General features: G+C 36.9%; 1 protein-coding gene across 14 annotated transcripts in view; it reads left to right on the top strand.

Moving 5' to 3' along the window:
• Positions 1–27,267, top strand: part of MAGI2 (membrane associated guanylate kinase, WW and PDZ domain containing 2) — a 721,543-nt gene that overhangs the window by 596,665 nt on the left and 97,611 nt on the right. For 13 of the 14 annotated variants that reach the window (XM_027639968.1, XM_027639970.1, XM_027639969.1 and 10 more), the window contains one exon: positions 5,317–5,952. The exons of the other annotated variant lie outside the window; for it this stretch is intronic. In XM_027639968.1, coding sequence (XP_027495769.1) covers positions 5,317–5,952 — 636 coding nt within the window. The remainder of the gene's footprint in view (positions 1–5,316; positions 5,953–27,267) is intronic. 14 annotated transcript variants of the gene reach the window in all.

Raw genomic sequence — 27,267 nt, 5'->3', positions numbered from 1 at the left:
CACCTCTGAATTTATTATTAATAAGCTCCAGTGCCAGCAATCTTGCAGCACTTTGCAGAAAGAGAAGACAAGGTCACCGCTGAGAAGTGACAGAAATACATAGTAATGACAGCAGAGAGTGTGGGTGGGCAGGTGAAGGGAAAGCTTCAGCAATGAAGTAATCATGTATTCCTGGTTCTGAAACTCATGCAAAGCTTGCATATGCAGAATTTAGAGTATATAGTTGAGAAATGCCAGTAGGAATAAGTAATGCTGGAGAAATTAGTAGAGTTTACATGGGTTATAAATGCAGCAAGAAAATATGCAGCCTGAGTCCTGCAGAGCTGGTGCTTCCTCTACTGACTTGCCAAAACATGGGCTGGTTTGAGCTCCATTGCTATTGGCTTGTGCTGGCTGCAGAGAGGTAGCAGAGCTGTCTCTGATGCCCACCAAATCACGGCATTCTGTCATATTTTAAGCACATAAACCTGGTACTAAGAGCATGATCAAAAATGCCTCAGAAACAAACGAGACATTTCTACTAAGCTTCAAATGTGATTATAAATTAACAATGAAGATCTAATCTGTATTTTTTGCTCTGCATTTAGCCTTCTCAGTTTAGTGAATTCTAAGTAATAATAAGAAGGGCAGTCCAGCAGATGCTTCAGTTCACTGAAGTACAGACAGGAATCCAAGTGCACAAGAAACAAGAAGAAGAAATAAACAAAGTGTTTGTATACAAGTAGTGGGAACATGGGTAAGAAAATGGAGGAATTTTACCTACAGGTGCAAGATATCTATACAGAAAATCTAGGGGTAATAAAAACTTAGCAGAAACAATAAGTGGAGTCACTGATTAGTATAGGTTCTTCAGAAAGGAGGGAAATATAGCTGTTAACATTACATGAAACTTTAGGATAATTTGTGATGAAATTAGTTATGTCAACAAAAGAAATTCTGTTTGGATCAAACACTTCAAGTGTGAAAAAGTATTTTTTTTCAGAATTAATGCTTGTGGAAAATCTCCAGGGTATCAGGTTTAATTCTGCAACATTATTGTAGAGAGGAATGTAAAAAAGAAATTGTCATTAAGAGATGTTGAAGCTCACAGATTGCTTCACCAGTCACTAAACCAGCAAAAGATAATGATAGTATAGATCTGGTTTTTGCTTTGGACTGTGTAGATAACAAAACATAACCTTTGATCAAACATTCAGGCGCTGAGTCCATTAACATTACATGACAAAATAAGTAATAGCCAGCAAACCTTAATAAGCAAGACAAACTAGTTAAATAAGTGAAATATTATGGGGCTTTATGGTTGTTTCTGTGACAAAGACATCAAATTTCATCAAGTGCAGCATTTTGTGTTGAATCTGACAGCAGGGGACCAGGTTTTGTCATCCAGGAAGTCCCCTCCAGAACCATGTTCCTAAATTTGTCAGTTAAATGCAAGAGCCTTAAGTAAAGCAGAGGTAACTTCGAGATGGTTTGACAACTTTTCTTGCTGTCAGTATTCAACATTCTTCAACTCAATGGTGAATTTGGACATTGGCTGCCAGACAGAAGAATCTGCTCTTGTGACAGTGTAGATGTTTGAGATGTTGACCGGTTTATCTATTGTCGGCTCTACTGCGTATCTGTCAAACCTGACACTTCCAGCTAGGGAGTCTGATTCAGATGCTTTCTCCATAGATCAGTCTCCTGGTCTCCCTTATCCCTGAACAGTAACATAAGGTTGGTATGGTGTGTGTGCAGTTTGTACAGGGTAGTGAGGAAGACGAAACTGGGGAGAGTACCTGATAGTAAGGACGCTGAAGTAGGGATGTCCACCCTGGAGAAGAGAAGGCTCAGGGAGATTTTACCAATCTGTGTAAGTAGCTGTGCAAAGAAGGTGGAGCCAAGCTCTTTCTAACAATGCTCGGGGACAAGAGGCAATGGGCACACATTCAGACACAGGAGGTTCCCTTTGAATATCAGAAAACACTTTTGTCCTGTGAGGGTGACCAAGCACTGGCACAGGCTGCCCAGAGAGGGTGTCGTGGCTACCTCTTTGGAGATTTTCCAGTGCCACCTGGACATGATTCTCAGCAACTGATTCTAGGGGATCTTGTTTGAGCAGGATTTGGACAAGATGACCTCCAGAGATCCCTGCCAACCTCAGTAATTCTGTAAGCATGCTCCAGTCATTTTAGTAAGTTTAATTCTAAAAGTCAGGAAAAGTTTGTTGCTTAATATAAATGTTCTGCATAACTTCAAAGATACCCACTCACTGTGAAACTGTGATTTCTGGAGGCAGACTATGGCTTGCTTAGAAAATCAGACAGGAATTATGAAGTGGATCGCTATTATGCTTATCCATATGCACCCATTATTATTAGAAGCAGCAGCAGAGAACAGACAGAAAAGATGCTACAGGAACCTTTAAGGGAGTTTTACTAAAGAGAGGTTTTGAACTTTGCATAGCATGGCACTAGCTCTGTGATTCTCTTATCTCTCTCTTCCTACCGAAGGCTGGGTACTTCTCTCTGTGTCAACACTGAGGAACTCACAGCCTGGAAAAACGAGTTAGGTTTGGAGAAACTACAGTCGAGAGATTAATTTGAAGGATTTCTGAAATTAACCCCTTTTATTTCTCCTTCCTGTCTCATGATCTGAAACTCTCTTTCTTCCCAGTGTAACACCACTGTAGCTCCTTCCTTTGAGTTGAACTCATGCTATTGTGCTCATCACAATTTAACCTTTGGCTGTACACTCTCCATATGACAGTACAGCATATGGGTCCCAAACGGTTCATCTGTGAGTTACAGCTTCAGAGTGTGCCCAGACATGCTATTCATGTTATACCTCAGAAACCACAAAGAGCTTTAAAAATATTGATTCAGGAAAAGCTGAGGAATTTTCTGCAGTCTTGTGAGGGATAATGCAAGGTTATTATTTGAAGTTCTTACCCAAGACCTTCTAATGCTCAGCTTTGTCTGTTCAGTGACTGAAGAATAGGGCTACTTGGCCTGTATATTTCCTGACTGCACTCCTTTTGCAAAAGCTAATTTCTTTTCACCAGAGACCTATGTAATGTCAACTAGCTCATGTGATTTTCTGATATATGAAAACCATACTGGCTTAAGTTTTATATCATATCTAAGCTTGTCCAAATACATAAAGTGAAGGGATGCAAACAGGCAATGCTTTACTTGCCCAACACAAAAAATGCATTTTTTCTTTTACACTCTGCTTATGTATTGTAAGAGAGGATGAACAAACAGATTGGTCTCCTCCCACCACATAGCTGCGTTGCCAACACTCGGGAAAATAAAGACTGCATGGATTAAAAAGTCGCAAGGTTACTGTTAAGGCATAAGCTACTGAAATAGGAGGATGCATTGAAGAGTTCTCAGTTCAACAGAATAAGTCCTATTGTGAGCAATGTCAGCCTCATTGCTAATGTGGAAGCCAGGGATGAGAATGCAGGTAAGATTTTTCTATACCAGGGCATGAGCAAATGACAATGAATTGCAGCAATTGCCACAATAATTTGTACAGTGCATTTTTAATTTCTATTAAATTTTGCCTTTTGAAAACTGCTTTACTTTCAGCTGCTTGAGAGTAAAGCATTGGAGTTCTTTCAGCACTGCCTGTGAAGTGACCTTACTGCTTTCGCTTATGTTTTGAAATCTATTTATGATGCACATTTAAGAAAGCATTTGCAGCTCCTAAGGCTTATGTGAATAATATTCACAGTCTTTTAAATGAACTCCGTTAGCATTTTTTCCCAAGACATCCTCTGAAGAAATCTTTCTCTGAATCACAATTTGTGCATATGCAATTAATTATTGTCAGGCTCTTAGACTGATCATGTGGGAATTGACCATTTCGTTTTCACATAGAAACAGCCTTTGCCTTTGCCTTTTGCTGTCTCATAGAAACAGCCCTTGCACTGGCATCCTGATGATGCTCTTTTCCTCAGTTTGCTTGATTAGATCTTTTGATTGAAGTATTTGAAAGACATAATTTCATAAATACACTTGAAACAATTCCATGAAAACCACCTCATCCTCCCTAAATCATTCTCATTTTATTGATGATTTTTCAAATACGTTTTAAAAGCATTGTGTTGTGATGAGTCAATTATTGAACTGTGTACTTTGCAGATATCTCACAGTGGTAGGATAATGGTAGGTTAATAAGAAAATCTTCACTTAGAAAAATATATTAACTTCTATATTAACCAAACATCCCTCTCCTTTTCTATAAAGATGCAAACTGCTTCATGAAAGTGAAAACTGATTGCGGGTCATCAAACTATTCTGAATACTGTTTGAACTGATCCCTCGTTTTCATTTTAGTATGCACCTTAATGGTAGCTAAAAATATTTATGGCTATAAATATAGAGATCTATTCTAACAACAAGAAGGAACGTGAACTTATTTCTGAACTTTTCGGTAGCAGTAGCTGGTTGGTGCATGAGCAATATGGAGACCCATAAAAAGCCTGTTGACTTAAAGAATTCTGCTTTCATATATGATGTGACTGGTAGCTCTGCTATATATGTGACAAGATCTGGAGGTAAAGGAATTATTTTGGTTTTATTTGACCAGATTAGGTGGAAATACTAAACTGATTTTCAGACATTTGGCTGAATTTTTCTAATAGCAAACTGTTATAGCTACCTAAAAAATTTGTCCTGTCATTGTCATAGAACCATCATGGCTACAACAAAATGCCACTAAATATCTCAATGTTATGCAAGATAGGTAGTTCATGCCTAGAATTGGAAATGATAGTTGTAGTTCTGAATATCTGATGGCAAGTAATGACTTTTAACAGAAAAATGTCAATATCATGATCAATGCAAAAAGTGTTTCTTTATGCTTATGCATGCAGTCTTGCATTCCAATTCCTTATTCCTTGATTCTCCACAAGTACTTACTACTATTTTTATTTTTTTTTTAGTCTTCACCAAACAATGGTATTTCTTGACAACACACTCTCCAAATAATCTTCCATTGTATCCTATTAAAAAAAGTAATCTGTGCCCTAGACTGAAAGAAATTGGAAAAATAAGGAAGAAATGTTAGGAAAAGGTTCATATCTCTATCCAGGTTAATTTTCCAGCTGTGAGATTCCACAGAAAATAACTGGTACTGTCATTGTCTCCTTGTATTACATTTGCTGACAGACAAATTCACTTTTTTGTCTCTATTATTTGAGTCAGTATGTTGATTGAATTTACTGTATTTTTTAGTAGATTTCTATCTCATTTCAAAAAAAATTGCACTGCATATACGGTAACTGAAGTCGTCTCATGTCGTCACTGTTTGTTCTTCTCGTTCTAGGTGATGTGATTGTCTATATTAATGAAGTTTGTGTCCTTGGACATACTCACGCAGATGTAGTCAAACTCTTCCAGTCTGTTCCTATTGGTCAGAGTGTCAACTTGGTGCTATGTCGTGGATACCCTTTGCCCTTTGATCCTGAAGATCCTGCCAACAGCATGGTGCCACCCCTTGCAGTAATGGAGAGGCCTCCGGTAGTGGTAAATGGAAGACATAACTATGAAACTTATTTGGAATACATTTCTAGGACTTCTCAGTCTGTTCCAGACGTAACAGATCGACCACCACACTCCTTGCACTCCATTCCAGCAGATAGTCAGCTTGATAGCACATTCCCACCACCTGCCCATGATGATAATGTATCAATGGCTTCTTCTGGGGCCACCCAAGCTGAACTCATGACCTTAACCATTGTGAAAGGGGCCCAGGGCTTTGGCTTCACTATAGCAGACAGTCCTACAGGACAGAGGGTGAAGCAAATTCTAGACATTCAGGGATGTCCTGGTTTGTGTGAAGGTGACCTCATTGTTGAGATCAACCAGCAGAATGTACAGAACCTGAGCCATGCAGAAGTAGTGGATATACTTAAAGAATGTCCTGTTGGAAGTGAAACTTCTTTGATTATCCATAGAGGAGGTAAGTTTGGAAAGTCTGTACAATTACGAAAATGTGTGTAAAAGGTTCTAAACCATAAGACATACATATAATCACTACATCCTTGTTTGCTAGATTGGAAATTAATTTCCATGTTGTGGGAGGTAACACCATTGGTTCTGGAAAAGTGTCTTCAATTAAGTATCCTAGGCAAAATCTTGCAGTTTGTTGTACATTCCTTTTTGTGTTTTGAGTGTCAATGGTCCCATCTCTGTATAAGGGTAAAACTAGGCAGTTCCTTTCACCCCATAATAGTTTGTGTGGTGTCTGCAGCAAACTCTTGTAGTCCCAAAGCAGTTCTGCAAGCTTTAAACATACTTGTATAGATTGACTCATTAATGTAGATAAAATCAGAGCAATCTATTGGTCCTTTACAAGGTTACTGGTTTTCATATGCCATTTTGCCTCCTTTTCCTTCATTGTAAAAATTTTGTACAACACTGTTTTTTTCTTCTTAACAACAGAGATGCATGGTGTTTGTTTCTCTGATTTAAAAAATTAGTTTCTAGCAACCTAGTTTTTCTGACCAGCCTGACACAGTAAGTTTCAATATTCACCGCTGGAAGGGGAGAGTCGAGACTTATCTATAAACAAGCAATAACAACAGAAGTTTTAAAAACTTGACAGAGATAAGTTATTTCAATAGCTTTTAATATTTTAGCCAAAAAAAATTTCTTTTATGGTTTGAGATGAACATCCATCGTAATTTATTATTACCTCACGTGAATAATGATTGGATTTTTTTAATTAAAGATCTTTGTTTCTCTAAAAGCATTCATATGTCACTTAATGTGCATGACTCTGTGCTTCAAAATTAAAAAAAAAGAAAGGATTCTATGTCAAAATACTAACTACTTTTCTTCTGAAGAGTAGAAGTTGGGAAATGAGGCCTTAGTGTTTGCATATGCCAAATGTTTGTCATTATGAAACCTACAAATCCTTAGGAAAAGAAATATAGTAACATATTATCACATACAGAAGCAATAAACATAAGGTGATTAAAACATCTATAGATGCACATTGTCAATAAAGTATTTTTCATATATATATGTAAAAGAATGGTTTATAAGAGACAGAATCTGACATTTCTTTGCAATGAAACCAAATTAAGAGTGATAAGTAAATTGGAGTCACTGTACTATATAAACTTGGAGAAATTTAATTGTTGCAGAGGTGCTGTATTTGTTGGTATTAAATCTGTTTTTACCTAACATCCATTAAGAATCTGGAACAGTGGAGTAAGCAACTTTTTTTTTCTGAAGCAGTTGACAAATTAGGGAGAATTGCATAGTCAAAAAAGAATATAAAGGGTTAGTGTAACCCCAAAAGGTGAATTTTATTTAGAAAAAGGCACACTAATCCCCCTCTAGAGGAAAACAATTTAGAACACCAGTCTTCAGAGAGAAGTGGAGTGTGAAATCCAGTATGCTGAACAAACCTGAGCACTATCAGACAGCAAAATAGATATTTCAGCAATTGGTGCAGGACAGTAGCAAAAAACAGTAGCAAAAAAACCCGTAACAGCAACATACTCAAACCCATGAGGATAATTGCTCTCTCTCAGGAGTATTTCTTCTTAGAGCATTGATTCATGATCAAAACAACTTGACCAACATGACAGTTTAACAAGTTCTGGTACATTAACTGAGCCGTGGTTGTTTTCTACACATCACTATGGCAGGTAGGAGATACTACAATGAGCTCAATACTCGATAAAACCAGTGTAAATCTACACCATCTGGTCTTTTCTCAGGCCAAACACTGAGGTACAGCTGACACATATACTAGGTCCAAATGCAGTAACATTTACCCTTCTGTTGCTGGGGCAGGAAGTGGTTGGTTGCTTTAGAGAATGCAAGGAAGAGGAAGAGAGTATGTTTTGTTCATGGTAAAACAATGACCAAGACTAAAGCAACTCTTTGGAAGTACTACAGAGTCATTTAACTTAATGGGATGATGCAGAACAAATGCAAGTTTACTATCAGAAATTCTTGTACATCAGAAAAAATTACTATACCTTAATGGAAGGTTCTGACACTCTGAAATATTAAAAAAAAAAAAAAAAAGGCTCACTTGTTTGAGTGATGCAAAAAAAGTGAAAAAATAGAGTGTAGGAGTCAAACCTATTCTATCTAAGAGATGGCTTAATCATAGCTTAACACAAATATGAGACCGGTTTTAAGGTTACAACTTGAGTTTGGTTTCTTTTTTTTTTTTTTTTTTGTAAATTTATAAGAAAGGGGAATTTATGTGACCAAACATACACCTACAATTCAGGTTACTATACCTGTGCTAGTCGCTATGTCTCCTTTTATAGTCCCTGGGCAGAAATAAGCTTTTCTAGGGTGTAGTTCATGTAATTCCACTGTAGATGTTTCAAATAAGTCAGGTATACCTAGGTATACCCTAAAAATATGTATTCTGCATGACTGACTATAAAGGGAATTGAGAATGACTGTTTCAGATGCATGTGTCTTTCTCATGTGTTACAAATAAGAAACAGATGATAGCATTTGGTCACGTGAGATAATGTGAACACAAAACAAAATTCAAGTACTTACAGAAACCTGCTTTGATTCTAGAATATTTAATCTGTGACACCAGTAAAGCAAGGCATACTTTCTCATTACTTATGGATCCAATTTTTATTTTATTATTTCTGATGTGTAATGACACTTGAATAATGCTGTCCTTTTCTATCATTACCCTGTGCATCCTGTCTTTAACATCTCATTTTTAAGATTAAGACCTAAGTGCTGCTCCTGCCTGTGAATGAGGAAGGCTGTGTATTGTATAAGGTTGTGTGTTGCCTTGTAATATATTCTGTCTCTGATATGAATATGACCTGACTGCATAGTTTACAGTGGCAAATCCATTTCTGTAAGTGACTTAATTTCTCTCTTATCCAGCAATCTTATCTACATTGCAGACAAGAAACAGATCGACATTGACTGAGATATATTCTCACAGCATCTCACACTGGAAAAAAATATTCCCTGGGATGGACGTAGTTTGCATGCTATAGCATTTAAAAAACCATTGTCTCTCAAGCTTAGAAGGTAAACAGCCAGAGTATGCAGGGGAAGGAAAGGTCTGCATGTTTCAAAAAGGTGGAGGGAATAGCAATACTCAAATTTAAAGAGGCCACTAAAAAAACCTCTCTGAACCAATACCAAACAGAGACATGTCATAGGGTACAATCCAACAGGAGGAAATCCCACTGAACTCATAGTCTACTCATTTTAAAATTTCTAAAACAGAAATAACAATTTATCTGCTTGTTAAAAAAAAAGAATGAAAATAATATTATTGTCTATCCAAAAAAATAGAAAGCAGCTCTCTAGCACTAGTTAGACATCTTACTATCTTCTTTCTGTTTATTAGACAGGTTCTTTGCTAAACACAGATGCACCAAAAAAGTTCAGTTTCTTTATATCTGTTTTTGCTGAACAGCTGTATTGTTTCCATTGATTACTATAAGCTGACAGATGTGTTTGTTCTGGGAAAAAAAAAAAAAAGAATGGAAAAGGTAGTGGAAAAGTGTTTCCTAAAAAATGAAAAAAATAATAGGGAAATAAAATAAAAGATATAAAATATATATAAAAGATATAAAATAAATAAAAGATATTTACTCCTTTCCAACTTTGCTTCAACCTTCACACTTCATCCTCAGTTTCTGCAGCAGACTTCATTGAGTATAGACTGCTGAAATAGCGTGGAAGAGCTCTCAAAAATCAGTCTTTCTGAATGTAGATAGAGAATAAATTCTACATGAGTCCATTACTACTGAAAAACAGCACTTAGTGGTTGAAGTGGTATGTACCAAATTTATGTAGAGCAAAATGTTCACTAATGAGGACATCAAAAACTGGTTTTGGCGTATTCTACTAAATGAGCTATCCATGTACTTGGCATATGCCATCTCTTTTGGGAAGTACCTTTGAAATATATGAACTTATAGATAGCAGCCCAGCTCCAGAAGTGTTCCTGTCTGAAAAAGAACTGACGGATTCAAATGTAGATCCATCAAGACTATGTAAGAAATACTGTTGTTAAGGAAACCTGCAGACAACCGAGGACTGACAACCCATTACAAGTGTTGTGAGTGAAACATGAAAACTAAATGCAAAAAGTGGGAACCTGACAAAGTTCTTATGTCAGATAGTTATTTTATAATCATGGAATCAGAGAATGGTATAATCCAAACTGGCTCTGACAAACTGGGACTGTTAGTATGAAACGGAGCCAGAAGAGTGATGCGTTGTCCACACTGTTTAGTTGTCCTGGGACTGGACTAAGTCAGCTGCCAGTTTCATCATGGCACTCTATGGGAGATAATGTGGGCTACATGCAATTCTCAAAGTCAAGATAAGGAGGGAGAATTTAACTATGGAGTTCTAAACTGTGTGAATAAAAGAAAGGCCAAGTATTTTTCTCATATTTTATATAAACCCCAGTAGAAGCATGTAACTCCTCGAAACCACTAAGAGATACCAGTACATCACACAAAGCATCAACAATTTTCAAAACAGACAGAAATTTCATTAAAAAAAATTCTGAATATTCTAGTGGATAAATCCAGCCACTCAAAATGAGCTGATTTCAATGAAAGGAATCCTACATCCTCAGTGCAATTTATCTCAGATTTGCCTTTCTACCCCAGAGATGATTTTTTTTTTGTCCAGGCTTGCCATAAGATGTGTTTCAATTCGTCCTCAGCTCATTCTTCTATTTCTCCAAGTTATTGCATCTTGGGAAGGCTGCACAAGATAAAACTGCAGGCAGCATCATTGCCCTGCTAACACTTGTCTGGACCAGGAACTTCTGATCTCCTGGTCCCATGACCTCAGCCTACCACTGATGTCTCTATAGCTTTTATTCTGATTCTGCAGTTCTTCATTCAAAATATTAACAGACTACCTGGTGCCAACTGGAGAGCCTGTGTCTCGTGGCTTGCTCACCCCCAGTTCAGAACTTTCTAGTCACCAATCCTGAGGGTTTAAAGAAACTGAGTTCTTGGAAGCATGTTGTAGGTTTTTGATTTGGAACTTATGGAGGTTTTCTCTCATCCTACTGTGTCTACTCTTTTATACTCCTGAGTCATTGGCAATTTTTTTCATTTCAGTTGCTTCTAAGGAACCCAACCTTGGTTTAATTGCTTCCTATGGGTACTCTAAGTTAGCAGCAGTCTCTTCATGCTTGTCTTGTTCATGAAGGTATGCTTCTTTCATTGTCTCTGAGAAGAGATATTGGGAGATACAATCTAATCTCTCCTGCTTCCTGATATGCTTTCTCCTCTTCAGACATTTACTTCAACTGATTCCTTTTCTCTCATTTCTTGAAAGTACTCTAATGTTAAGAGAAATATTTAGCAATATTGCACTTTTAGCCCTGTTGTAATCTTAAATGGCACATATATCTCTTGTTTGTGAGTTTAAGGGACATTCGCATATGAACCTAGTAGTGAACCACTGACATGTTTGAAGTGAACCATGTGATCCACCGATACCTAGAAGTTAAAGACATAAATGTCTTCTGTCAAACATGCTGCTGACAGCATCCTCTTTCAATTTTCTCTTTCCAATTTGCACAACATTTTGCCTTGCCATCCCTCTAAGAAGTGCTCTGTTATTCTTGGATCCATCTGCTTTAAAAACGATGGAAAACAAAGGTTCATAGCTGACCTTTTTCCTTTCCATCTCAAAATTATGAGCTTTTTTTATTATGTCATAAATTCAACAGTTTCCTCAGCATGAGTTCTCTGTACACATATCCTTCTCATGCTGCTTTTGACTTGTTTCCCTTTTTTTGTGCTCATTTTTGTTGCTATTCTTAGCTAGTAAAGCCAGAGATGTTTAATGTTCAAAAATATTGTGAGTCCTGCTACATTGTCCACTTCACTGACTTTGCTGTTAGATATCATATTGCCCTTTTCCCTACCCTCAGCCATGGGCACTTGTGCCTTCCTACCTTCCCTACATAGAAATCAGTATTTTGTGCAAAATAGTTTCCTAACAGCCTTGCGAGAGGGACAGTTGTCTTTCCTATATTAATTCCAGAAATAAAATCTCTGAGAGATTTTTAGAAAACACTGTTACCATGCAAGAAAAACTGCTGTTGTATTAACATAACTCCTGAAACACCATTTTCCCAACTCATTTTACAAGGTATATCTCACCTTAGAGAGTATCATATTTTTAGCTGTGAGATATGTACTGTCCTCATAACCTTCAGATTATTTACATCCTTTTTGCCCTACACATTGAGACTGGTTTATACGTTGGATAAACCTGAAAAACTTTTTAAGCATCTTGTTGCAATTATCTGGCACAAAATCTATTTTAATAAATATTAAACTTGTTATAGCAGGTAAATTAAAAAATAAGTTACATATATAGCCTCATTTATGAAGGGATTCAATCTAAAGCTCATTAGTGAGAGAAATGGTAACTTTTCAGTAGCACAGGGAATGATAAATTTGAACAGAAAGAGTTAGGGCAGGAGACCAGTTATCCTAAAATTTGCACTAATAAAATTTTCATGTCTTTTTTGTATAGCTCTGAGTAGCAGTGAAACAGTGTGCAATTGCTTCCATATTTTTGAATAAAAGAAAAAGAAACCATAGACCTCCTTGGTGAATATGGATTCCTTAAAAAATAGACATCAGTAATAGTTAGTAGCTATTATATTGTATTACTGGAAGTAATATTAATTGCATCGTGTTTCTAAGTGGTAGTGCTATGGTTTTGTTGCTTCTTTCTTATTAATGTTTGTACACTGTGTGGTACATTTGTGGATAATTTTACAGAGCATTAGATAAATCTTTTTTACATATATTGCGTAGAAGGTTTTTAATGACTATTAGAAAGCATTTTGTTTCAAAAGTACTTTTACTATTGGTGAAACTGTTTTCTAATGTAGGCTTATATGGTCTGTGTGAAATTTGGGCAGTGCTTCTCTTAAAAGTTTTGGGGACACTTCTCCTAGTGATGTCTGTGCCTAACTCTTGTTGACATTAAGAGGCATTAGTTTGCACACTGGAGAAATAGGTCCCTTTAGAAGGAAGATCTTTTAGCAAAAAGAAGCACAAGTGTATAGACATATATTCTCATCATTGCATCTCATAAAGAGGTAACTACAATTGCTCCAATGGCTATTTTGCCATTAAATTCTTATACCCCAAGGTAAGGCTACAGTGAGCAGTCAGACCTTATCATTATTGGGTCTACAAAGAGGCTTGCCATGCACCTAGGATTTGTGCAGAGCTGCAGGAACTCTGCCTTCAGGACAGGCAACTACTTGTCTCTGTTGAGGAGTGAAGGGCACATTTGTGTCTGATAACTGCAGCCCACATAACTGCTAGAACCCAGGAGCTCTCTTGGCAGCACTGCAGACTGGTTTCAGTCTTACCTTCAGTCTTACCTTATTAGTGAATGAATTAATACTAATTGAAGAACAGTTTGTTTGAGAAAACAGACTTTTCGGCTTGCCTACATTGGAATCTGGCTAGGCCAGACAAGTTTCTCCTCTGTTCCTGCAAACAGTATTATCAGAAAACTAATATTACCTTGGGTTATCTTGGACTGTGTATCTCAGTGACAGATGACATCTTTTGAAGCCAAATACCTCCCCAAGCATGGCATGTGGGGGAGCCTACTGCGGTAGTGAGGCATGAAGAAACTTGGGATTTTTTCCCGTTGCCCATAGTCTAGTCTCTGAGTGAATCTAGCCTTCCTTAGAGGAAATCTCAGCCTAGGAATGGATATCTACAGAACTGGACTCTAAAAAAGTACCATACAACCTGTGCTTATGTATCAAGGCATGTCTAAAGTTTAGTCTAAATGTGTTGAACAATGCTTTTGTTGGTTCAGTATATAATGTAATGTCCTATTAAACAACATTTGTTGGGCTTCCAAATCTGTTGTCAAAGTACATTGTGTAGACGTTGTGATGTGGTGATTTGTAATATAGTGCAATATTTTGTAGTAATAAAGTAAGCTAATACACTATGAAACAAGTGAGTACATTATCTATTGTGCTACAGACTTGAGACACAGCACTGGGGAGATGGGAAGGTGTACTTCCAGGCACTTCCTAAGCCACTTACAAGAGCCACAAAATTGTTTTGACCCCTGTGTTCTGCCTATCCAGTAAAAATGTAGAAACTAAATTAGTCTTCTAAATGAAGTATTAATCCCTGAACAATTCTTTAAGCAACTTTTGTTTATGTTCTCAAAAAGGAAAGGAAGGCTTTAGCAATGGCTTCGCTTGCTCTCTATGATTAATGCTCAACTTTTTTTATTTTTTTATAAACCAAGAGTATAACATTTATTAAATACAACACTGCCCTTCTCAGGAAGCCTCTGGATGACTCATAATTCAAGCACAATCAAAACCAGTACAAGGATACATACACCTTTGCTGTGTCACCTTCAGATTACAGTATAAAAAAGGACATGGAAGCCAAAGCTGTCAGGCACAAACTCTGAAAGCTGACTCCCAAGTGTGTCCAAACAGATTTCTAAAGGAAATAAATTGCTTTCCAAAGCCAGATTTGTCATAGCTTGGAACAGTATTTCAGCATGTAAGAAACACACTGAGCAGTGTTCCTATTTGGTAAATGAGATAAATTTTGACTTTTATTTATTTTGTACCTTTTATAACCATAAGCAAAAAGAAGACAAGCTTTCTGTACACACATTCCTGGGGTCACTTTCTTTTTAGTGTATATTTCAGTTGGGTGCAAGTATACTTAATGAACTTTTGAGAGTATTTTTTCTATAATGAAAGCATTTTTAATTGCATTTCATGTGTTCTAGACAGATCACTTCTAAAGATCCTGTGATAATTAGAAAAATAGTCCATATGCATGAACAAAAGCACAGATGCAAAACCTTTGAATGAGAAAATATTTTAATGATCTTTACATCCGTTTTATCAATTAATTTCCATTTCTACAATTAGCTTTTTTCTCTAGCAGAAAGTTTGCTAATATTTTAAAGGGATAAATGATGATGAAGATAGTAGTAGTAATAATAACAATACCATTTTTCTCAAAGAGTTAAAAAAATCCATTACATAATACTTCAGGGATTAGTTGACATCATAGGAAAGGTTTGCTGATTATGAGAAATACCACAGTATTATCTGCATATATTTTAAGTTTAACTAAATTCACTTGTCAATACAAAGTCAACATCTTTTTTTTACTATCCATGTGAAAGAATTTCTGTATGTTAACTTGTTCTTAATAAATATGAGGCATCTGAGATCAAGCAGTGCCTCTCTACTGCAGTATAAACGTTGTCATATCTCTGAAGTAGAGCAAAAAACACCTTAGTCTGTTCCTTAGGGGAAAAAAAGAATGACCAGTAGAGAAATATTGTAAATAGGATCCTAGGGGGATAGTGTATCAGAACACCTGGCTTCTCTTTTACATCGCTCTTAAGCCTCATGTTGTTTAACATGTGATGTTCTCAGGAATAAGTACCAGGAAGTAGTTAGTAAAGATGGAAAGAGCCATTCAGCTCTGTAACCAAAATCCAGAATGGAATCAATGGAAGGTCCTAGAGCAGCCCAGAGAGAAGTGTGGGAAAAGTCCACAGGGCTTTGATCTGTGGCCAGTGAGAGCCAACAAACGTGGTAAAGACTCCATCGAAATTCTGCCCTTCTTCACTAGCTCTTTCCATGTTTTGCCAGTCCTTCTTCAGTCTGCCTGTTTATTCCTTGTCATTCTGGCTCTATTTTCCCTCACTTGAGCAATTCAGAGAAGCTGTCATTCTTGAATGTCAGCCCAGGCTTTGAACTTCGCCTTGCTTTCAGCAAGAGTTTGGCCTAGCCTAACTCCAACTGACTCTTTCAAGCTAAATACTTATAATATTCTATGGTTCTCCATATTTCTTGTCTTTAGGGGCCCAAGGTGCTAAAAGAGAGGGTCTCTGATTGAACATATCATCATCCAGATAATTTTAATCTTCTTCCACAGTACTTCTCAGAGAGAAAGAGAAGCTATTTAATCTTTTCTCCTTATTGCACCATATGAATAGATATTTCTTTAAATATGAAAGTTCTTTAGAGCTAATGCAAACAGAAAGAATGATGACAGGCTTTTTGATTTCAGCTTTCCAGATGTGGTCCTAGAGGTTACAAACACAACAAATTATTCTTACACTATTGAAAAATAATGCAGCATTTATTTACTTATTGTGTTGCATTCCTGAGAGATCTCAATGGCTTGTGGGGTTGGCTCTAAAATAGAAACAGCTAGATAGTCTGATCCAGCTAACAGTCACTAAATGAACACAAACTACAATGATTATTTTTACTAAGGTTCATCTTAAATAAGCAAGAGGTTTGTCTTGTGACTTGATCATTGCATATCAGACTTTTAACTTTATCAAGTTCTTTATCCTAATAGCAGCACATTAAGATGCATTGTACTAAGGGAAGAACCATCTATATATAGTTTCAGTCAAAATAGTCTTTCTTAAGCATTCATCTCACAGAAATTAATTGTGATTCTTTTTTTTGGGGGGGGGGCATGTCCCTAAAAGTAAATAAGCTGAAAATCTTTTAGGTGCAAAATACTTCAACTTGTCTTCCCAGTCTTGCCTTGCAACACATACGCAGCCATGTTCACTTCAGCACTTGTCATCAGGGATCTTGTGTAGGCAGCTACAGTGAATCCTTCCTCATCTGATCTGGGCAGCAAGCAAGGATCCCTGTTTGATGAGGAAAATAGGCACCTCTAAGGTACCATTCAGCTACTGTAAATACCTAAAGTAGCTTGACATTAGTATTCTAAAAGAACTTATTCTTCCCTGTTGATTATTAAAGATTTTTTAAAACTCATCTACTAACGTTTGATATTTAAATTTCTCCTCATGTTTTGTCAGATGAATTCCAACTTAACTGTAAAAAAATTAGATTTCTAGTCTACACTAGTCAAAATAGTTACCCCTATGGCCAGTGGTAGAAAATAGGCACCTGAAGATGATGACTTACATCACTGTATTTAGTTATTGCCTAGGTAGCTTGTTCTCTGGGTTTGACCCTCAAACTCTATGGATTATAGAGAAGTCTGGCAGAGGACCTTAGTTTAACTGACCAACCAGATGGACAAGGGTGCCCACACACCAGAGGCAAGCATAGAATGATCAAAGTTATTTGAAAAACCCTGCATTATCACAAAAGCTGAAATCTGTCTCATTCACTATGGCTAAATCTGGAATGCCATTTATGCTACTGTAGAAAGCAGTCTCGATTTCTGTATAAAAGTGAAGTTACAAATGTAGACTTGCAGAAAATATTTCATATTAATATATATTAATATCTTTATTAATATTACAAGTTGTATTGCAAAATTTAATTGTTTCTATATAATGGACTTCTGTAAGTCTTTACATGCAACAACCCCACTCCCTATTTAAAAATGGAAACACATAGAATTAGTATGGCTTACAATGAATTGAAAAATTTCTTCACTGATCAATTTTTTTTAACATAATTATAAGTAGGAAATCAGGGAGGGAATTTATTTTTAATTATCTTCATCTAGGAAAAGCTCTTGGCTTTTGACTGTGTTACACTTTCTATGAAAATCCTGTGGGAAACAAAATCAGTACTCATAAAGTTTGCAGCTGGCAGAGAGATTGGTCCATGTCATTGGATAGATGAGTATTACTGATAAAGAGCAGTGTGGAATACTTAATAAATTAAACAGCACCAAACAGGAAGCATTTTTGTCCACTCATTGCAAATAAATTCCTGAAAGAGAGCAAGGAATGCAGCCCAAACTTGCCAAAGTGCTTTTGAATCATCATGAATAATCAGCTGAGCAGAACATCAAAATGAAAAATACAAATTCATCACAATTTTTTAAAACCTTTTGTTTATATTTTTCTTTGTAAGATGCCATTGGTAAACTATTTTATTGCACTTAATGTTAACAAAATCAATGAGATCCTGTTCCAGATTATCTTTTCTTGCTTCTTAAGTTCATGTTTGTCCTTCCATCTTATTTTTTTCATTTTTTCCCATTTACTTCAAAGATAGTATGTGACACTTCCATGTACTATGCAAAGATGATCAAGCATCTTACAGAAGTGCTCTCTTTAACTAAAGTTTCTATTATTTTAGACCTAGGATTTCTAGAGAATTTTCCATATAGTTCTTCATTAGCAAAAAAAATGGCTGGTTCAGCTGTCCATATGCAAGGTAGATGTTTCCTTAATACCCACCTCCTGTAACACATCTCATTTCCTTTACAAACAACTAGGTGTATAATTTCAGAATTTATTTCCTCTGAGGAATCTTACAAGTTCATTAAAAGCTTGTAGAAATGAAAGAAAAGGCTCTTGTTTGGGAAAAGTGGTCTAAAACAGATCTGAAAGGATAGAAACCAGGCAGTGAAAAATTAGACATTCAGAAAAGATGTTTTGGGTTATGTAAACAGTGCTCAAAGGACTCATGGTGTAGGATGATCCTTTTTTCAGCAGATAGGAGGCACAGTCCCTGACCTACAATACTCAATGTATGAGAATCTATTAGATATAAAACTGCTTGAAAGCCATTTATGGTTACCATGAATATATATTTACATAAAACAGCTACAGCCATCCTTTGTGTCAAGTAGATAGTAGCAGTCTGATGGAGAGCTTTTCTTTGGTTTCTTCCAAGCATGTAAGCTGCCTTCCATCCTCTGAGAAGTGCCTGAGTCAGGTCCTCCTGTGGTCAAGGCAGATCACTCCTTCCCGAGGTCCTCCTGATGGGGAGATATTTGTAATGGCTGTGGGTTCTAAGCAAGGGGAGGAAGAGTCAGGGCAGAGAGCTGGAGATCTGCAGCCTAATCCAGCAAACTGCTGAGTGGAGCAAAGAACAGACACATGGGCCGCAAAGGGAATGGAATGAAAATCTTTTGGGGACTAGCAGGGAGTATACAGGGCTTTTTATAACTCAGGAACTCATTGATTTCACTGGTAATGTAGGGTCATCGCAAGCAGGGCAAGCTGTTCAGAAGCCCCTTTGATTTCTATATCCTCCAGTTATGACTTAACATTTTCTCTATCTGAAAACATATGTATTTTAGTTATACTATGATAAAGCTTGGTGGTTTGGGATTTTATTTGGTTATATATATAACCGACCCTTTGGAGGTGTCTATAAGAAGGAGTCTGTACAGATCTAGATAAAATCTTTGGCCAACATGGAATCCAGCTCAGGTGGGAAGAAAACATCAAATCAAAACCATTATCTATCTATATCGCCACGAAATAGAAAGTAATTTCTTCACCAATTTGGCTTACTCTATACACTGCAGATTGAAGGCTTGAATGCTGGATGATGCTTTTTCTTCCAAACTGACATAATTTCTAAGGCTATTTAAATGTGAGTTAGTAATGAAGAAAAGAAAATCACTAGAAATTCTGCAGATTTCAGAGATTTTTACAAAAGGGGAAAGTTCTATTACACCAGTTTTGCAATTTGGGGTTACAAAGACAAAAATTATATGCATTATTGTAATTAAGTCAAAAAAAGAGGCACAAATTGGAATACACTGCTATGACTTTACCTTTTTCTATTTAAAACTAATATATTTGGAAAAATACACAGACCTCAAAGAAATAAAAAATAAATAATAGTGGGTTAGAGTGCAATATATTAAGTAGGAAAATAAATATTTTCTGTATTGAAAATAATATTGCAAATTAAAACAAATAAATTGAAGTAAGAAAAATGGACACCTCTGAAATTTTGCAGGTGGAGGATCAAACCTAATCTCTAGAGAGTGAATATTGATTCTTAAGTACTTACAAACTTTTTTTCTTTTTGTTCCCCTCTATTGCCTGAAAGATAAAGAACTACAGTGTAACAACATATGAACTTTTGTCATTAAACATAAATGCATCTATTACAGAGTACTGGTGTAGAATTCGTAATTCAGTTACATTTCTAACTTGCTCCTATTAGGAAAGGGAGGAATAGAAATTCATGACTTTTGTGTTTGTACACAGAATTACCCATTTTTATTCATTAATATGTGATAGCTACTTGCACACTGTTTTTTTTCAGTTTGCCTTAACAGTACCAAAAAACTAAAAGTACTTAACTTTACCAGATTAAGAAGAATTATAGATATTCACCATGTCTCCCATTTAAGGTCTCTTTGTATGGCAGAACACACAACTCAGGACATTCTTCAGAGAAAAAATTGTTCAATGGAGGATCTGAAGATAATTTTGTTTGTTTTCAGTTAATATTCATTGTTCATTGTTAATATTTTCAAATTGCACCAATAATTTCTGAATTACTAAATTCCAAGTAGATGAACATACAATTTCTTTTAACCTGAAATGGGGTTGTAATTGGTTTCCTCTATCCTATGAAATATTTTAAGTTTAAAACACCTCCTACCAGAGAGTCCTAGATTTCACCAAGAGAATATTCACTGAGAAACTCAGTGAGAAACTCTAGACTGAGCAACTCAGTCTAGAACTGTCGGTTGCCTGATAGAAGAAAAACTTATTTGTAGTATGAGAAGCAAAGGCCTGCTTATTGTAGAATGAATTACTTCAGGCTTCATGTTATCAGGAATGTTTAATATTTAGTGCTTGATAAATATTAGATGATCCTGCTAAATGTTAGATGGTCAGTAGATGTTTCATCTAGAACTTAACTAGAAATTTCATTAGATCTGATTTTTTTTTTTACCAATTAAATGTTCAATACATTCTGGAAATGCAGCTTCTTTTCACAAAAATGGCTTTAAAGAATAACAATTCACCAATGAAAACTTCCTTTATCAGAAGAGCACTAACAAGCTTTAATTTGAATTAACCTTTTCCTTTCTCTTTCCCTGAAGAAGATCTTTTCTTGTTGATCCCTGTGAGACATGAATTCTTCTTTTTAATCAACTTATAAGAGTTAAAACCAGAAATTTTTAAAAAAGAACAACACTGGGGAAATTTCATCTACAAACTATTTCCTAATTTATCTGATTGGGATTATCAGATTAGTAAACCTGTATTGTGACTGGGTAAAAAGCATACAGATCTACCCTTAGTGCCTTTCAACTTATCTATTCTTTGGGGAAACCCGAGTAGAAAGTAGTATGACCATCATGGTTTAGTTGTACTGTTCATCCAGATTCCTTCAGCCAGCTATGATCTTCAGGCATAAATTCACACTTTCTGTCTTGTGATCATAGGGGGATATTGAGGTATAAGGGTTATATATTGAGGAAGAAGATATTTTACAGATCCAAAGGCTACATCCAAGTTTGCTTTCTTATGTGGTAAGTTCTGAATAAGGAAGGACATACATGCTGGGTACCCTAACAAGTCTTTCTAAAAATGCTAATTTTAAGGTCCACAAGGTGCTTCACAGTTGTCAGCACTATAATCTCCTCTGTTTAATTTGTCATGTTTATGTACTGTTCCAATTTTCTTGGTGTTGAGGGGTTTATTTCCATTACATTAGACATGTCATCTGAATCTCAAGTCTGAAACCAAGTGTTCCTCTGAGAGACACAACACTGTCACAGGGAAAAAAAATTACCTATTCACAGTTCTTTCTTTTCCTTGTAATACATTCATTTAATACTCATCACTTCCCAACTATCTTGTCAGGATCCTTTATCAGCATCATTTTTTAGTGTTCTGTTCATTAACTTTTTGAAGTACTGCACTGGACTGCATGTAACCAGCACACTAAACATCATAAAATTCTCATCAGTACTGTTCCTCTCTCATTAGACTTTAGGACACAACCGTTCTTTATGTTAATTGCTCATCTCCAAACCTTCAAGAATTCACACAAATGTGACATTTCTCAATGTTTTTTTGCAAGCCAGCTCATCTTGGTCAATTTATCATACTTTATACTCTTCAGTGTTCTGTAGTGCAATAGCATCATGCCAATCAATCATTATTACTCTCTCATTTTTAAATTTCAGGCTCCTATGGTCTTATGCTAAACCTTCTGAACTTTATGTCATTTTAAGCATTATTATTTAGATCACTGTAAAGCTTTTACTAATTCAGTTTTGTTCTCCTTGATAAGTTGAATACTGAGAATTACCTCCTGCCTGGCAATGTGAAAGCAAAGACATTTATCTCTGGTAGGTGCATGTCTGTGTGGACAGTATCAAATCTTCAGCAGTTCAAAGCAAAGTGACTTATCTGGAGGTTCAGCCAGGTAACTGTGAGTTTAGAACTTCATTGTTTTCTTCACAGTTTTGTTACTCCTTGTACATGGACCTTCTGCTAACATTCCCTTCCCAAATATTCTACTTTTCAACACTAAATGTTATACTTTCACAGCTACGACTCAGCCATGAGAGCCTTGGCTCTTGTGATAAGTTTGGTTTCTCCACTTAGTCTTCCCTTTCACAATCTCTGACTGTTTGTCAATATTTCTGTTCTATCTGAATCCCTATAACCAGAAATAAACTTGTCTGTCAAGCTAGTGTGAAGGAGCAGGAAATCGGAAGTAAATTATTAATTTAAATAACACCTGAATCCAAAGCATCAAATAAACATGCTATTGCTTATTCTGGCTTTCACCACTGTGGTCAAGTGGCATGATTACTTTTTTATTATTGCCACTGTTTGTCGTTCCACTATGTGGTATGAAAATGAGCTAATTATGCTTAGCACACCCCATCTCCTGACTGTTCCCATTTTCACTGAAGAGATTTTAAAGGCAAATCAATAAAATTCAGAACAATGCAGACAGCTTGATGCATATTAAACAAAAAATTCTGAAGTTAGTACAGTGTAATTTAATAATGACAGAAAGGAAGTCAGAGGAAGCCAGCAAGGTCTGTAACTTAACTTCTTGCTTTATGATGAACTTTTGTCCAGTGCTCCCAAATCTCAGAGAAATCAGGAGGAGTGAGACTCTGAGCTCACTAACAGCATACAGGACCATCTCAGATACACTGGGGTATCAAGAAATCTTCACTGGAATGGCAGAGTAAGGACGACAACCGAAGCTCTGAAGTTTTCCATAGATTCTGTGTCATATCTGCCAATCTAGCATAGATTTCTGAATAACATAAGGTATAACACCCTTGGAACTAGACCTGTGGTTGTGCATCTATGTTCAGTTCCTAAATCACAGACTATGACATGAAAATTTAACTGTCTGAATACCAGTATCTAAATTTGCGTCTATGTGTCCATTATAACTGATAAGGGCTTCAATAGTACCTAAATGTTGGCATCCTATTCTAATTGAGATGACCTTGGGTATTCCACCTTACTTCCCACCTACAGGTTGTTTGTCACAGCTGGCAATGCCAGGGTGATACACATCCTGGGTGCATGAGGCTGAGCAACCTGATAGAGTGGAAGGTGTCCCTACCCATGACAGGGGGATTGGAACTAGGTGATCTTTAAGGTCCCTTCCAACCCAAACCATTCTATGATTCTGTGATATTTAAAACCAAGGTCTCTAGATGGTCTAGATAGCAACTAGCCTGATATCTGGAAAATTATTCAGTACAAACGACAGAGTCCAGAGGGTTTTTCAGGTCACTATGATCTTGCCATATCTGTTTGATTAGCTGAAATCTTTCTAAATTCAGTTCTCTGCTGTTCTACCTCAGTTGCATGGTTCACCACTACTTCCAATGTGCTGGGTTTCTGTCTCTTGTTAGAGGGGGCCATTGCATTGCAAGGTCTCCCATTCAGAAATAGTTATGTACACCAAGGGCATTTCCCTAAGTTTAACCATTTTTGTTCTTTTTTTTTTAGGGACTTTTCTGATTAGTGTTTCAGTGATAGGATTAGCTGGTTTTCAAATGATCAGGACACAGAGAGGGAAATCCTGGCATAGGGAAGACTGTGAAAGTTTGAGCAGGCATCTGAAGAAGGGGGTTGCTGAGAGAAAATATGGTGGCAATGAAGGAATTTAGAGGGGGAACTGACGACATAGTTGTCAACACTAAATATCTGGTGACTCCTTTTCATCTTGATATGAAGCTTACATACAGACAAAGGAATGGATTTATTATATAATATTTTTCCCCCACACTTGCTGAAGACTTTTTCTGAACATACTTTCAAGGAAAGGACTTTGGGACACTGTATTTAAACAACTTGTGCTCCATCTACATTTTAACAGAAAATATTGGGACTGTGCTTTGATATCCATCAAAGTGACATACCCTAATGTCAACTGAAATTTCTTTATTGTGCTTAGAAAGTGTTAAAGCTTAAATGGGAACAGCATCTAAAAACATGAAAGAGCAGAGACACTGGCATAGTGAAGAGTTTCTGACTGTCAGAGAGCTCTGAAAATACAATGCAGTATTCCTGAAAAGTTTCTGAAGCTTAAATTAGCTTTCAGTAGAGCCAGGTTGAGTTGTCAGACGTTCTTAGCAAGAACAGAAAGTCTTTATAGGTATGTCAGCACTTGCAGGTCCTTCTAGAAGCAACAGTCACAAGCTGTCAGGGTTCTGAAGTCTCAATTTATATTCTAAATTATGTTACTGGTTCAGTGTGTATGGCATACATCGGGCTTTTCCCCTTGCTGTGTCTGCTCTGCTCAGGGGGAGTTGCATGCAACAATATGTTTGCCCAAGACAGAGCACTGCTTTCATTACTAGGTCTCACAGTATTAGAGCAGTAGAATTAAGAGTGTAATTCCTAGTGTGGACACGTGAACCAGTAACATGAACTTAGCAGCAGTCACTGGACAGCACACATGAGCAAAAGTGGAGATTCTTCAGGGCAAATTTCCTTATGCCAGACAAAAGGTTCTTTTTCTTGTCTGTACAGAAAAATATCCTTGACCTTTTCAAATTGTTGGTAGAGTCTGCAGCTTGTGAGCAAACTTCTGAGATCTCTTGCTTATCATGTATTAATACCTATGCATTGCTAATTGGGTTAGTATTTAAATAAAAATACATATTTTATAGATATCACTGAGAAAAACAATAGTTCAGCCAGTACTACCTGCAGCTGCAAATCATAAACTAGGATATGAGCCAAAGGATTTGAACTTTTAGTAGGAACTTCTGTCATAAAAGACAAGAGGCAAGGGTCTGCCTCAATTCCATAAGATATCTTTTTTGTCCCAGTAAAATGTCTACTGAGTTGTACTGTAGCAGCATTTTCTCTATTCCAAGACATGCCTGTCCTTCAGATAATATGGTTTCCTATCAACAAGGTAATAAATCTGTAACAGAGTAACAGTGATCTGGTAGTAGGTGCCAGAAAAGAGAAGACGGTTCCTGTAAAAGTGCGATGTTCCATAGGTGTTTAGTCAGACTTTGTCTTTGGAAAATAATTTACTCTTGTTGACTACGTACAAAGCTACTTCTTCCAAAAATGTATTTTCCATTTCCACAAATGGACTTTTTTTTCAACCTCTAGTATATATAACCATCAAAAGCTGTCACTGACACTGTTGCATTTGCCTCTGCACTATTTTAGCTATGATCCAGAAATTCTCTGCTTCACACTCAGATTAATCAGAAGGAGATGGTATTTGTTGGTTTTTTCCTAGTTTCATAAATTATTTTAAATCTCTGACTCATTTCACAAGAGCTGTAGCAGCCAAGTAAAATAAATACCTGTATATCCATTAGAATGTAAATGAACTCATTATGCCAGCTTCTGACCTTTTCTCTTGGCCGTATTCTTGCTAGAAAGACTCTTTGCTATTCATGAAAGTGAAATTTAATGGTAGCTTGAGATTCTCTAGTGTATTTTAGATTATATTCTCATAGATTCAAGTGACTGATGAAGGTCCCAGCTTGAACAGCAAGTACTTCTGTCATTTCTGACTTCGAATAGCTATCCTTTTTCCAATTATTTGTGAAGATCGGAATACTGTTGAAAATTTGTTGCTTAAGCAGACTAGGACAGTGAAACTTCATGGACTGCACAAAAAGTGCTCCTATGTATAAAAATCTGAAAATTGATTTAGTACCTGATCTCACAGTTGTTTAAGATTTTGTTTAAGTTCTATAGACTTAGAATATTAGAATCATGAAAAGGTTTAGGTTGGAAAATACTTTAAGATCGAGTCCAACCATTAAGCCAGCAATGTAAAGTCCACCACTAAACCATGTCCCTAAGTACCACATCTACACATCTTTTAAATACTTTCAAGGATGGTGACTCAACCAATTCCCTGGGTAGCCTATTTTTTCCCAATATCCAATCCAAACCTCCCCTGTGCAACTTGAGGCAATTTTCTCTTGTCCTATCTCTTTTTACCTAGAAGACCAGCCCCGACCTTACCACAACCTGCTACCTGAAAGGTGTAGATCCATAGGGTCCCCTCTGAGCCTCTGTTTATCCAGGCTAAACAACCCCAGCTCCCTCAACTGCTCCTTTTAAGATTTGAGCTCCAGACCCTTCTGCAGCTCTGTTGGCCTTCTCTGGGCATGCTCCATCACTTCATGTCTTTCTTGTAGTGAAAGGCCCAAAACTGAACACAGGATTCAAGGTGTGGCCTCCATTGCAGCGCTCCAGTCGTGTGAGTCATCCCACCACGTTTCTGTGATGGCAACTATATCATAGATTTCCTGCTGTGCTGTGGCTTCCAGCTCCTCCTGTTTGTTGCCCGTGCTGTGTGCATTGGTGTAGACACACTTTAGTTGGGCTATTGTTCCTGCCACCTTTTTTTGAGGGAGAATCCCTAATTTCTGTGTGACTATTGTCAGCTGCTTTCGTGGTTTCTAGCACGTTGGTAACCCTCATGTCTTTGCTTCTGCATGGATGTCCATCCCCTACCTCTGTTGAGACAGCAGACCAAAGGACCTTGCTAGCACACCATCCCTCAAACACTGATGTGCAGCAAGCCTATTTTTATCCCTTACTCCCCACAAATCCAGTTTAAATCTCTTTCAACGAGTCCTGCTAACTTGTGCATAGATTTTCTGATACTCCTAAGCCTACTCACCTCCTCTCAGAGCTCTGTCACTGAGCACAGATGTTCCTCTACCTGGGAGGTGCACCTTCTTACCAAGAAATATGAAACTCTCAAGAGAAGAAATACAGGCTATGACTCATTATGCCCCCAAATGAACTGGAGTAGAGATAAGCTGTAGAAGGTGATACCCCAATGAGGTCTAAAGATCTAGCTGAACTTCCCATGAACTGTGCCTGCTTTTTGCCTTTCACCTTCATAGGGCATTCTGCGGGCAGGAATGAATTCATTCTTTAGGATCGCTTTTCACGGGTTAGTAGGCCAAAGAGAGTGAAAAACAATGCTGTTTTAAACTGGAGCACTACTTCTGCTGCAGTTTCACTTGGGTTGAGATCAGGAGCAGTGGAGTAGTAG

Source organism: Corapipo altera, unplaced genomic scaffold (assembly GCF_003945725.1).
Source record: "Corapipo altera isolate COAL_440 unplaced genomic scaffold, ASM394572v1 1b, whole genome shotgun sequence".
Taxonomy (NCBI): Eukaryota; Metazoa; Chordata; class Aves; order Passeriformes; family Pipridae; genus Corapipo; species Corapipo altera.
Note: the sequence above shows the minus strand (reverse complement) of the source record. Positions and strands in the feature narration are given on the sequence as shown.